Genomic DNA, 12,566 nt, shown 5'->3' on the forward strand with positions numbered 1-12,566 from the left:
GGATCTGAGTGGGTCAGGGTTGAACTGAGCCCTGGGAAGGGTTTTTGAAGGAAATCTCCTTCCCTAAGAGCTTCAACAGGGGGAGGACGCACAGGAGCCGGCCCTGAGAGGCTGGGATCATGGAGGATCCTCTACCAGCCCTGGGTTCTCACTAATTCCTTCTGCTGAGATAAAAAAGATCACCAGTGCTTTTGACTCCATGTCTCTGGCAGTATTGCTCTCCCTCTTCAAATTCATGCCCACCCTCAAGAGCTAACTAGATATTTACAATATTCAGAATCCTATTCACTAATATGCAGTGTGCACGATTCTGTGGGTCAGTGGAGAGTGCTAAATGTTCCACTCAGAAGACAATAAAGTTCTCCAGACAGACCTGGAGCTGGGGAGGGAAAAAGCAATGGCAGCTTCCCTAGGAAACAAAAAGAGCAAAGGGATCCTTGCAGGAAAGATGTGCTTGTGATGGGCTCCTCCTTCCTGGAAGACGAGTGCTTTCCACGGCACAAGCCCCAGTGTGGGAGAGGGAAGTCACTACAGGGATGGAGGGGCCAGAAATAGCCACCTGATGGGGAGAAGGGCCAATCCTGGAGAGGCTGTGAGTTGAGCCTCTACTGTCCTCGGCTGCCCTTTCTCCTCCCAGAGCCTGGAGTAAAGGCAGGGAAGGGATGGAGGGGGAGGAGCTGCCACCTCCATAAATCACTAGAGGGCTGTGCTGGGCTTCAGAAAGAACATCCACAGCCGGGCCTGGGTGTGCCAAGTGCGAGCCACCTGGGCACTTGGTGAACTTCCTCAATGGCACTCACTGCCTTGATTACCTGGGAGTCCACCTTCTGTCCTAATAAAGCTGAAGAGCAAAACTTAGCCAACGGTGACATGTCAAAGGGCTCATGGCTGGGGCCCAGCCCTGGTTGGACCCTCCATGTCCCAAGGGCTGTGTCAACTCGGCATCAACCTCTTGGTACTGAAAGAGGGCTTCCAGTGAAGGGGCTCCAAGGCCTTTGCTCTCTGCTCTCATCAATGGCTGGGATCCCCTCCACCTCTGACAAGCCATTCAGAACTGCAGTGAGCGTTTCCTGGAGGTGCACCCATTGGGCTTTAAATTTAAGGTTGGCATCACAAGAGGCCCAGTGGGTGGGTGAGAAAAGAGGCCCAGTGGGTGGCCAAATAAGAAGGGGAACACCCTTTCTTATTTCAGACCATCACCACTGTCACCACCAACGCCTTCCGCCTCCTCATCACAGCCAACAGCCCATATGCAGGGCCAGGCCCTGTTCTAAATTATCACCCCATCCAAACCTCACAATGACTCTATGAAAATATGGAAAACCCTATGACCATTTTACGAGGGGGGGAAACTGAGGCACACAGAAAGGATGTCACTTGCCCAAGGTCACACGGGAGATGTGTGGCAGCCCAGGGGTTCAAACTCAGGCAGTCTGGCTTTGAAGTTTGTGTTGTGACGACAAGCTCTTGCATTGTTCTTTGTAAGAGACATTTCTTAGGAGCAGAGAGTGAATCCCTCATTTCTCCCCCAAGCACAGCCTCCTATAGGAACTCTGATATAAGACAGATGACAACACTTCTACACCATCACTGCCCAATCCCCTTGGATACCCAGAGCTCAGTGGAATGCAGTAGAGAAAAGACGCTGCCCTGTACTGTCTTCTATCCACAGAGCATCACATGTGTGCACGAATCCACAGACCAAGGGTGGCTCTGAAGGGAACCAGGCTGGTGGCAATGAGAAGGAAACGGTGTACTGGTATCGAGTACCCACCACATGCCAGGACCGAGTCAGTGTCTCCCATGCATCACCTGCCCTAACCCTGGGAGGGGGGCACAGCCATCATTCCCGTTTCACAGATCAGAAAACTGTGGCACAGGGAAGGCCAGTGTGGGTTGAGCTGCCATGGGTGGGAGCTCTGAAAGGCAGCCCTCCGCTGCTGCCCTGAGCCAACACAGGGCACCACGTGCCTGCCCCGCTGTGAGGGTGAGGGCCGTGACCTGCTGCATGCAAGGTGTGTCCCCTGCTGTCTCTGATGAGAGGCGAGGGAAAGGCTGCCAGCCAGGAGGAGAGAGGAGCAGATGTCCAGACAAATATGGCCATGTGTCAACAAAACAGGCACTTGAGCTCAAGACTCGGAGACAAAGGTGGCTGGCGAGGCTCTCCGAGGGTCCCCATGCGCCTTCTCTGCCTGTGCGTGTTCCCAGGGCCCACAAAGGCCACAGCTGTGTCCCGGAGCTGCCACCTTTGGCTCTGCACAGCTGACCCACCCCCTGGGCCTCTTGTGATGCCAGCCTGCTAAAGCCCAATGGCTGTGACTCCAGGAAACATTCACTGTTCTTCTGAGGAGCAGCTCGTCAGAGGTGAAGGGGATCCCAGCCATTAATGAGACCTCCCTGTCACTTTATTTTAGCCTTGAGGAATAGTGAGGCTGAGAGAGGGGACAGGCCACCTGTGGGCAGAGCTCACAGAAGGCAGCCCACTGTGACAGCTCTGCAGCCACATTCCTTCTGGATTCTGACCTGGAGCTCAATGCCACGAGGGCAGTGGCTTTGGGTACAGCCGGGCTCTTGTTCACACAACCTCTGCCCCACATCGGTGGCTGGGCCCAGCACCCACTGCAGGAGCAAAGCCTGGCTGTGCTGTACTGAACCAATTTGGAGATGCCGCCTTGCTTCAAAAATAAAAGGTTCTCAAGGAGCCTGGAGGGATTTCGGTACGCACGCTTGCATGCAGCTGCACCTGCAGGGGCTGCCCTCACAGATAACCAGCACAAAACAGAAGCCCTGGCCATGAGCGGAAAAACGGAAGGGGAAGACGCATTCCCGTGGCTGCTTCTTGGGTGTCTCCTACTCTCCAAGCGCCCTGCCCTCTCCGTGCTGTTCTGCGTGGCATTTCCCATACTGCCTACCCCAGGGGGCCACCTGAACTGAGGAATTTTCTTGATGACGTGGAGAGGCCTGGGAAACCCATTTGCTTCCCATCCCCAGTTTATGTCCCAGGTTCCTGCATATGTGAAACTCGTGGAGGGAAGGGGACACAGAAACTGCCCCTTCCTCCAAATACAAACCCCCCAGGATCTTCTCCAAGGATGTTGTACACACTAGGCAGAATCAAAGGCAAAAAAAGAACACCTGCATGGGGAGGTGACTGTGTGTGTGTTAGAGGCCTGGCTGCCTCTCCTACAATGGGTACTGGAAAGGGGAGGCCTGGACAGGTGGGGAAGGGATTCACGGTCTCACCTTCGCATCCTGCTTGGTGAGGAAGTCCACAAAGCCGAAGCCTCTGTGTGTGCCTGTCCCAGTCATCTTCTTTGGCAGGCGGACCGTCTTCAACTCCCCAAAGGTGCTAGAAACAAAAGGCAAGACACAGGGGTTTAAGAATAGAGGCCTGCAAGGGAGGTCGGGAAGGCAGGACTGATTCTCACATGTAAATCCCTTTGGGTTATAAAAGACAAGTGCATGCAGGCACACAGACGCTCACACATGTCAGCTCAGGGGCATGAGCGGCCTTCTCCTCCCCGGCCCGGGCCATCAGGCAGGGTAGGGAGGGAACAATCAGGCTGGAGATGTGAATGGAGAATTTTTAGTTCCTCTGCAACCAGCTAGAGACTCCCTGCCCCCATGGGGCCCCACTTCCCTGTGGGGTAACTATGCACTGGGGAGGACCCTGCCTAGTACACAAGCAGCCAGGCTCCGGTTGGGGGGCCTGGCCAGGGCAAGGGGCTGCCCATGTGTGCGAGTCGGGGCTCTGGACATGTGATCAGCAGGGTTGCCTGACCTTTCCAAACTGCCTGTATGTCTGAGCTGAGCACACAGCGACCCCAGGCTGAGCAAATGGGATGGGACCCTTTCTCCTGGACCTGGGACCTGGGACATGTGTTTCTTCAGCACTCAAATGATACACAGCTACTCCCTTTAAACCCTGCTTCCCCTCCCTCTGAGCTTTCATTTCGATATCTTCTAAGCCAAAGTCAGGCAAAGCTCTGGAGAAGAAAATGGCTTGGCTCCTCCTGACAGGGATCAAACTGGTAACCACGGCCTTGGACCATTCCCCCGGTTCCCTCCTCTCCTCTCCTCCAGGTTAAATCTTTGAGAAATTGTAGGACAAAGGGATAGGGCTTTCTCAGGCCTCCCTTGCCTCACTGTCTCACTTCCCACCTCCCAATCCCTTCCTAATGTCCATTTATCAAATATATACGCACAAATTGCTACCGATAAATATTTAATGTGCACGGCATCTGAAGAGAGGTATTATTTTATTTGAAAATCTACACACACTTGCGGCTGCCTGGGCACACACACATACGCACGATGGTCTAGGATGCTTCGGGGCCAAAGACCGATTGGGTAAAAAACACAGTAAAGGCCGTAAGCTCTCGTGAAATGATATAAGCTAAATCCGAAGTGTTAACCCACAGCCCTGCCAGCATGACCAGGCATCTGCCAGCCCAATTTCTGAAGGCAGGACGGTGTGTAAATGCGGCATTATGAATCCTCAAAATGAATCTGCACGTCTCCTCGGAGCTCTCCCCAGCAGCTCTGCTCCCCCCTCCTGGTGCCTCCTCTGTGCAGGCAACGAGAAACGGCAGAGAGGCACTGGTGACACGGCCAGCCTCCCGGGGAGGGGAAGGAGCCAGGAACGTGGGGAGTGGAGCCCGGTCAGGTTTCCCTGCTGGAGGGGGGCCAGGGCTGGGGACCAGAGGCTGGGCAGGTGGGGACAAGGTGAGGTTGGAGAGCTGAGGAGTCAAGCCCACAAACCCTGCTTCATTCTGCCACCTAAAGGCGGATGCATCCCATGACAGACACTGTCTCTCTTCCCTCCACCAAAGCCCCTCTGCCATGCTGGCTTTGAACAGGGAGGGAAGGGCGTGGACAAATTTTCTTGTAAGCTCGTTCAGATGAATGGTTCTTTGGGTCCAAGTCTTCAGGAACCCACTGGGACTACAGGGATGGCACATCCGGCGGCTAAGGGGCTGGAGCCTGAGAGTGTTCAGAGCTGGTATGAGGCAACTGAGAGGCACATGGAAGACCAGGCTGGGTGCTTTCTCAACACGGCCATAGACAGCCACTGGGTGAGCTGGTTCCTCCGTCCATGCCTTGGCCTCACCTAACTGCACTAGCCCTGAGATGTCTTTCCTGACCCCTCGAGGCTGGGGTGACTGCCCCCATCCACAGTGTCACCGCTCACTGTGCTCCCTGACCAGGGCTCTGTGGGGTGCATGCCTTCCCTGGCGGGGGCTAGGGCTCAGCTCCGCAAGAGTCCAGGCCCCATCTATCTTGCTTATCACTGGACCTGTGGCAGTGAGCCCAGGAGTCTGGCTCAGGGTAGAAGCCTGAAGGTGTTTTGGAACGAATAAACAAGCAAATGGTAGCCCTGGAAGGTAGACATTACCATGGGTAAATTACACCTACCCTCAGAGGGCGGTGATGAGGGTGAAATGAAATACACATAGCACAAATGTGAACTATTGTTAGCCTTATCATTCCCATGTTACAGATGAAGAAACCAAGGCTCTGGGAGCCAGGGATCCTTCCTCACAGGCAGCAGGGTTAGAATGTGAATCCAGGCATGTCTGACGTTAAGCCCAAGCTCTCTTTCTGCTGCACAATGACTCAACCCCCTTGCATCATCTGGACGGGGACTGGCCACTTGCAAGAGCTGGGGCCTCTTTCTTCCCGAGTCTCGGCCAGGTCTGAGGTGAAGCAGGTAGGCCCCATACAGGGTGGCTAGGAATGCCCTGTGTGGACTCCCAGGGGTCCAGTGACTTCCCTAAGACCACCAGGCAAGGTGGGGGTAGACCGAGTCCCAGTTCCTTCTGCCCACACTGTGTGCAAACCCTCTACTTCTGCCCACAAGGGCTATAATCTCCTATCCCTTGATGGTCTCAATGACCTCTGCCCAGATTTCTGGTAAGCCAGACTCTGTGTGTGTGTGTGTGTGTATGAGAAGGAGAGAAGGGGTCGGGGGGGTAGTGGTGTGAGAGAGAAAGAGAGAAGGAGAGAAAGAGAGAGAGAAAGAGACTGTTGAGGTTAATTCCTCCCTCTCTGCAGCACATTGCAAGCTGTGGATGCTCTGTGCATGGTAAGCAGCTAAGGGTCCGCAGAAAGGCGAGAAAAATAATTAAAAGGTAGGGAAAAACGCTGTTGAGGAGAGGCTACAGAAGCCATGCTTTTGTGGCCTGCAAAAGTGGCATTTGAGAGTTCAGCAGGGAAAGCTGGGAAAGAAGGGCACCCTGGATCTACCAGGGATCGTAGGCAGGGATCAGGGAGCTGGGGATCCCATCCCAGGCAGCTGAAGGGCCTTGGGGGAGGTCACAGCTGTGGTTGGGGGTTTCCAGGCAGACATCAGCACGACAAATGAAACGCCGCCCACGAAGACTCTAGAAGCTTCAGAAATCCTATTATTCTTCAGAGTCAGAGAAATGGCTACAGTGAGCAGGTTTCTTTCCTCCTTCTAAGAACAGGACATGAGAGAACTGAAGCTTAAGGAGGAGCTGAAAGATTAGGGTTAGATCTTAGAAGGAACTTCCCGATGTCTGTGGACACTTCCTGAAATGCATGGATGAGGCTTCAAGACACCATCATTGCTGCCATCATTTCCGCTACCAATGAGTGCCTGCAATATGCGGTCTTTTAAATACATCATATCCATGCCTCTGTTTTACAGATGGGAAAACCAAGGGCCGGAGAAGAAAAGCGACTTGCCCATGTCTCATGGCCCCAGGAACTCAAAATCCAGGCGAGATCTTTCTCATTCGGGCTGCTTCTCCCAGCCCAAGAACAAAGCTGGACAGTGAGTGGCTTGGTTGCTTGTGTAACGGTGTGGGATCATATAAGGCCAATACTAATGATCTCAGAGAGCTATCGAAAGAGAATTAAAAAGAAAAAAAAAGGTTGGGGGAGAAGAAATCGATGAAGTACCTTTAGCTCCTTGGAGATAAGCGATATATAAATACCTGCCATTATTAAGGTTCTTATCTGACAGCAAGGTCTACGAAGCTGTTTTTAAGAGCAGCTTTTGAAGGAAGTTGTGCATGAACCTTTGTCTCCTGGGAGCTTAGGCCACTGTTGGGGCGAAGCTGCGCAGGGCCACCAGGGACTGGGGAGGAAGAAAATCACAGGGCACCCAGGAACTCCTCCCTGAGCCCACTCTGCCACTCGGGGGGGGGAAGGAGACGCACACCACACTCCCCACTGTGCAGATAATAGAAACCACAAAGTAGCAATTACTGTATCAGAAGCTGTGAATAAAGAGGACATACCGGGCTTTTAAACACAGCCCTCCTTCCCTCCCCCACCAGGCTCACACTTCGGTAACAAACTCACACCTCACTTTTCCAATTATTTCATTCACCCTGGGTTCACCAATTACTCCCCCACCCTGCAGCCCCACCCCCTCTGCCATGCCAGGAGCATGATTGGTGGTGGGTTTGTGGGTTTTCCACAACTAGAGTTTGTTGTCACATTTCTAATTTCTTTTGAGGTGTGTGGTGGGGGGAGAGAAGGGAGGAGGGGGGAGGAGGTGGGATGGGGCTCCGAGGTGTTGCATGAGGCAAGCCAATTATGCCCAGCACTCATAAACAAGTCCGGGGATGGAAATCGTGTTTGCACACAGGCCTGAAGGCAGACACAATATGTGTGTGTGTGTGTGTGTGTGGCCAGCGTATGGGTGGGTGGGGATTTCCTCTCTCCGTGCAAACTGCGTGCCCCCTGACTGGTCTTGCCCCAGCCCTGGCCAGCAGCTGCTACCGAAAAGGGATGAATCATCTTGGGTCTCTCTCTCCCTCCCTGATTGAAGCGACAGGCTCAGGGGGAAAGAAGTGAGAGGAAGGGTGGAGCAGAGGAAGCGAGAACCCTCCAGAGATGCAGAGCTGGACAGTTTTGCAGCTGTGCTGGTACCTGGAGCCTGGGCAGGCTGGGAGTCCTGCTTAACCCCACAGCCTGCATGCTGGCACCAAGTGGGGGTCAAACCTAGGGCCTTCTGCTCCCAGGACATAAGTCCCCCTCACTATTCGGATCTGCTGGAAGAAACAGAATCCCAGCAGAAGTGCTGAGTCATGTGGGGGAGTTTGCTGGCATAACTTCTCCCCACCTGCGCCCAAGGCATTGTTGAGAAAAGAAAGTCTGCTGCCACCCAAGAGACCCAGAATCAGAACAATGGTGTGATCTGAACAAGATGAAGGGGTGGTTTCATGATAAGAATAAACTGCAAGCTTCTTCTGCTCCTTCTAGAGGTAAGAAAAAATAGCTAAATCTCTTGGCATTAAAAAGCCTTTCAAAATATGCCACCCCCACCAATTTTCTAACACACATGATGCACATACACGCACATCTGTCCATTCACTGGGTACTTCCTCAGCGCTTACGTGCCCTGCAGCATGTTAGCACCTGCTGGACGTGAACTCACAAGGCCCATGTGAGCTGAGCAATGCCAATCCCATTTCCTAGATGGAGAAAACTGAAGCTCAAAGAAGGAACACGATTTCTCCAAGGTCTCGGTGAGCCCTTACCTATCACAACGGGCAAAGTGACTTGCCCAAGGTTCCATGGGCAGCATCAGGCTGAGCTAGGCTCAAAGTAGGCGGTGTGCCCCACAGGTCTATGCTTTGCTAAGAGCTCACACGACAGGTCCACCTATCTACAAGCAGCCAAAGATGATGCAGAGTGCAGGGAGGGAGTCACCAGCAGGTCAAGTATTAACCTTGCCCTCACCTTGATTGGGGGCAGCTGCATGGGAAGCCTCTTAGCTGGGAAGCAGCCAGTGAGCTCCCTCCCCTCTTCCTCAGATGCACAAGAAGACTATGGGATAAAGCCACTTATCTCAATTGATAAAGGTCTAGAGCTGAGGATGCCTGATCTTTGCTTACTGCTCCCCTGGCCCCATCCTAAAGAAGGGCCCCACCAGTGAACTTATGGACCCATGGAACCATTCCCACCGGGCAATAAATATGGTAAGATGGCAGCTGCCTTGCATGGTGTCCTATCTCACATTCCCCTTCCCTTACAGAGTTCCCATGTGGCCAAGGGCCCCAGTTGTGGCAAGCTGGAGAAATAGATCAACTGCACAGCTAGGAACAAACCTATCCCTTCATCTATAATGGGCAATTTCTGTAGTGGAGGGAGGCTTGGGAACAGAACTATCATCTAAAATTCTCACTTTTCCTGAGATACATACAAACTAAAGCCTTTGGTGAGGGCTTGTCTCAAGCCTGCCTCATCCAACTCTCTAACAGAGGCTAATCCAATCAGGCTGGTGGGTTTCAACGGATACTAGTGCCCCGAGTTTCACAAATATGTGCTAGTCATCGCCACTCCCACAGTGGGTTTCAATGGCTACTACTGTCCCCAGTTTCATGAATATCTGTCAGTCATCACCATTCCCACAGTGGGTTTCAATGGCCACTACTGCCTGGAGTTTTGTGTGTATGTGCCAGTCATCATCTCTTCCAAATTGCTTAACTCTCTAATGGTTTTTGCATCCTTAGAATAATTTCTGAGCTCCTTACTTGGGAATCAAGGCTGTGCCTGATCAGACATACTTTTCTTGCTCTCCAATCTTATCTCATGCCCTGCACCTCCTCATTTACTATGAAGAATCCACACTGGCTTTCCCCATTCCCTGAACCTACCAAACGTATGCTTACCTCAGGGCCTTTGCACTTGCTTTTTGCATCACCTGGAACCCTGCTTGCCTAGATGTTTTCACAATTGACTCTTTCTTGCCATTCAATTCTCAGCTGAAATGCCACCTCCTCAAAGAGGCCTTCCATGACCATCCTATCTAACGTTGCCTCCTTTGCACACCCACCCCTGCCTGTCACATCTGAGCACTGTCTGAAATGGCTTGTTTACTTATTTATCTTTCCTCTCATTTTGCTAGAGACTGAAAGTGGACTCCAAGATGTCATGGCTCTTATACTCTGTTGTGTCTACAGAACCTGAGACTGTGTCTAGCACTCAGAAAAAACTGTATCCATTCATTTAATCATGAATTCATCATCTATTGACATCTCCCCGAGTGCCAGGTCCCTATACTTCACATGCATTATCTCATATAACTGTATGTTCTTGTGGAAGCATAGTCACACTTGGGGGCAACACATTCAGTCTTTCTGTCCCATAGGATGATGCTCTTTTATGCAGTGCAACCATATGCTATTACAAGGAGCGTTTGGTCCTCAAGAATCAATACTCTTTCCAAAGTATCCATGTTTATTCCTTCCAGGCAATGAATCATCACAGCAAGGAAAAAAAAAAAGGGCAGGGGGGCCAGCTAGATCATTTACCAAGAGAATACTGTCTGGATAATGATGTTCAAATCATGTGCTGCTTGGTGGGAACGAGAAGACACTGGCTCCTCCACAGACAACCCTGGCCAAGATGCAGACACAACTAAGGAGTTTCAGCATGGTTTGCCCTGCACTGAGATGCTTTCTCTCCCGCAGAAGGTTATGTTGATGAGTGTGTACAAAGTGCAGGGTCAAGCCTGCTCTGACAAGAGGCAATAGCTTTGGAAGCCATTTAATGGAGGCATATTTAGGTGTGGAGTTTCTTCCTCTTCTGTTCTTGCTCTCCCTTCTTAGAGTGCCTTTTAGACTGAACTTCTCCAGTTACTGCTCATCACGGTGAGAGCCAGGTGTAGAAAGGTTACCTTATCACCATCAATGCAATATTCCCTTTCATTTTTGCCTCCTGGAGGCTGAAAAATGGCCTAGTTTCCAAGAAAGTGAAAAAAAGAGGTGTGGAGGAGGGCCTTTAGCTTTTCTCAATAGCGTTTCATTGGGGTCCTTTCCAGGCAAGCATGACCCTCTCATTTTCTAGATGAGAAATCCCAGGGATGAGCACTTAAATGGTATTTCTAAATCAGAGTCAGGGCCTGCGTTTCAGATGGAACCCACAGACTCTCCTGAGAGGCTCTGGATGGGGCGGATTTGGCATGCAAAAAGTAGGCTCCTGGCCTGGCTCTGCCCTCACCAACTGGGTGAACTTGGGCAAATCATTTCCAGCCTGGACTGATACCTGGACTGGTAGCATCAGCATCACCAGGGAGCTTGTCAAAAATGCAATGTTCTGCCCTCCTCTTGTCTTTCTGGATCAGAAGCTCAGGGGCTGCACCAAGCCCTCTAGGTGAGTGTTGGCCTGCTCAGGGTTGAGGTCCACTGCCCCACTGGAAGGGACAGGGGCCACTCAGCCCCAAGCCAGATAGCCAGGTGGACATCTGGGCCCGGGACTAGCAGATCTTCCCCTTCTTCCAAAGAAGCTAGTGGTCCACATTATTTTAAGAAATGAGATTTTAAAATACTGGTAACAAAGTCAAGACACCGTGTTGCCAAAAACAACAGAAGGAGTCTGTGGGCTGCCTTGGGTACCACGTTCTACATTTGGGCTCCATTCTGATTTTGGTTTCAAGAGATCATAAGGGCTGGTCTACTTCCCAAAATGAGGAATCCTCTTACCTCCTTATGACCTGGGGTTAGGTCTTGGGACAAGCGACAGGGCCTTTCTGACCTCTCCTTTGGCCCCTGCAGCCTACCAGCCCTCTCAGTTGTGTTCACATCATGTAGCCTCTGCAGGATTCTAAGGTCCTTGGGGACAGAGAGGGTCTTGCCATGGCAATTTGCTGCACAGCATCTACCTCAGATGTGAACACATTTGTGGCTACACTTAATGAATGAGTTGAATCATCCCTCTCCAATCTCCAGCACTGAAACCACAATTTGAAGCTTGGTAGGAATTTTCATGGGACTCATCATTCAGATACTATGGATCCTGCAATCACCAGGCAAATATTTCCCAAGCATATCCTGTGTGCAGGCACCAAGCTCTGGGCTGGGAAAGAAATGTGGACCTGATGTGCTCTGGCCTCCAGGGGGCGTGGATTTTAAGCTGGTGGTTTTCAATCCCCTCCAACCCAGGGTTGGTGCACACTCTCAGCAAAATAGTTTTCAGCATGCATCTCCAATATATGTACAGTTTAAAACTGATAAATGATATGCGCATGTACTGCTATTTCATTCTCTTTGTAAATCTTTAAATAAAAATTAGGAAATTTAAGGCCAGCTACGGTGGCTCACACCTGTAATCCTAGAACTCTGGGAGCCCAAGGTAGGTGAATAACTTGGGGTTAGGAGTACTAGACTGCCCTGGCCAACATGGTGAAGCCCCATTTCTACTAAAAACACAAAACAAAAATTAGCCAGGCATGGTGGCGTACACCTGTAAACAGCCCAGCTAGTGGGGAGGCTGAGGCAGGAGAACTGCTTGAACCCGGGAGGCGGAGATTATAGCAAGCCGAGATTGCACCACTGCACTCTAGCCTGGTCGAGAGTGAGACACTTGTCTCAATAAATAAATAAATAAATAAATAAATAGGAAATGTAGAAGGATGAAATAAAACCTAAGTAGAAATGGACATTCTAGTATTTTTTCTCCTGTTCCATCGCAGGCACCTTCTGTAGTCACACCCTTTATTTAAGAGCACACAACAGGCCAGGCATTGTGCTAAATATAGTCCATGTATGACTCTTATGCGTCCTCAGTAACTCTGTGAGGCAGCTGTGTGC

The 12,566-nt window shown here is 51.3% G+C and overlaps 1 protein-coding gene across 7 annotated transcripts in view; it reads right to left on the reverse strand.

Moving 5' to 3' along the window:
- The window catches only part of RBM19 (RNA binding motif protein 19), a 218,598-nt gene that overhangs the window by 110,630 nt on the left and 95,402 nt on the right, over positions 1–12,566 (reverse strand). For all 7 annotated transcript variants that reach the window (XM_055359196.2, XM_019039152.4, XM_055359197.2 and 4 more), the window contains exon 22: positions 3,244–3,349. In XM_055359196.2, coding sequence (XP_055215171.1) covers positions 3,244–3,349 — 106 coding nt within the window. The remainder of the gene's footprint in view (positions 1–3,243; positions 3,350–12,566) is intronic.

The sequence above is a fragment of the Gorilla gorilla genome, chromosome 10 (assembly GCF_029281585.2).
Source record: "Gorilla gorilla gorilla isolate KB3781 chromosome 10, NHGRI_mGorGor1-v2.1_pri, whole genome shotgun sequence".
Classification (NCBI taxonomy): domain Eukaryota; kingdom Metazoa; phylum Chordata; class Mammalia; order Primates; family Hominidae; genus Gorilla; species Gorilla gorilla.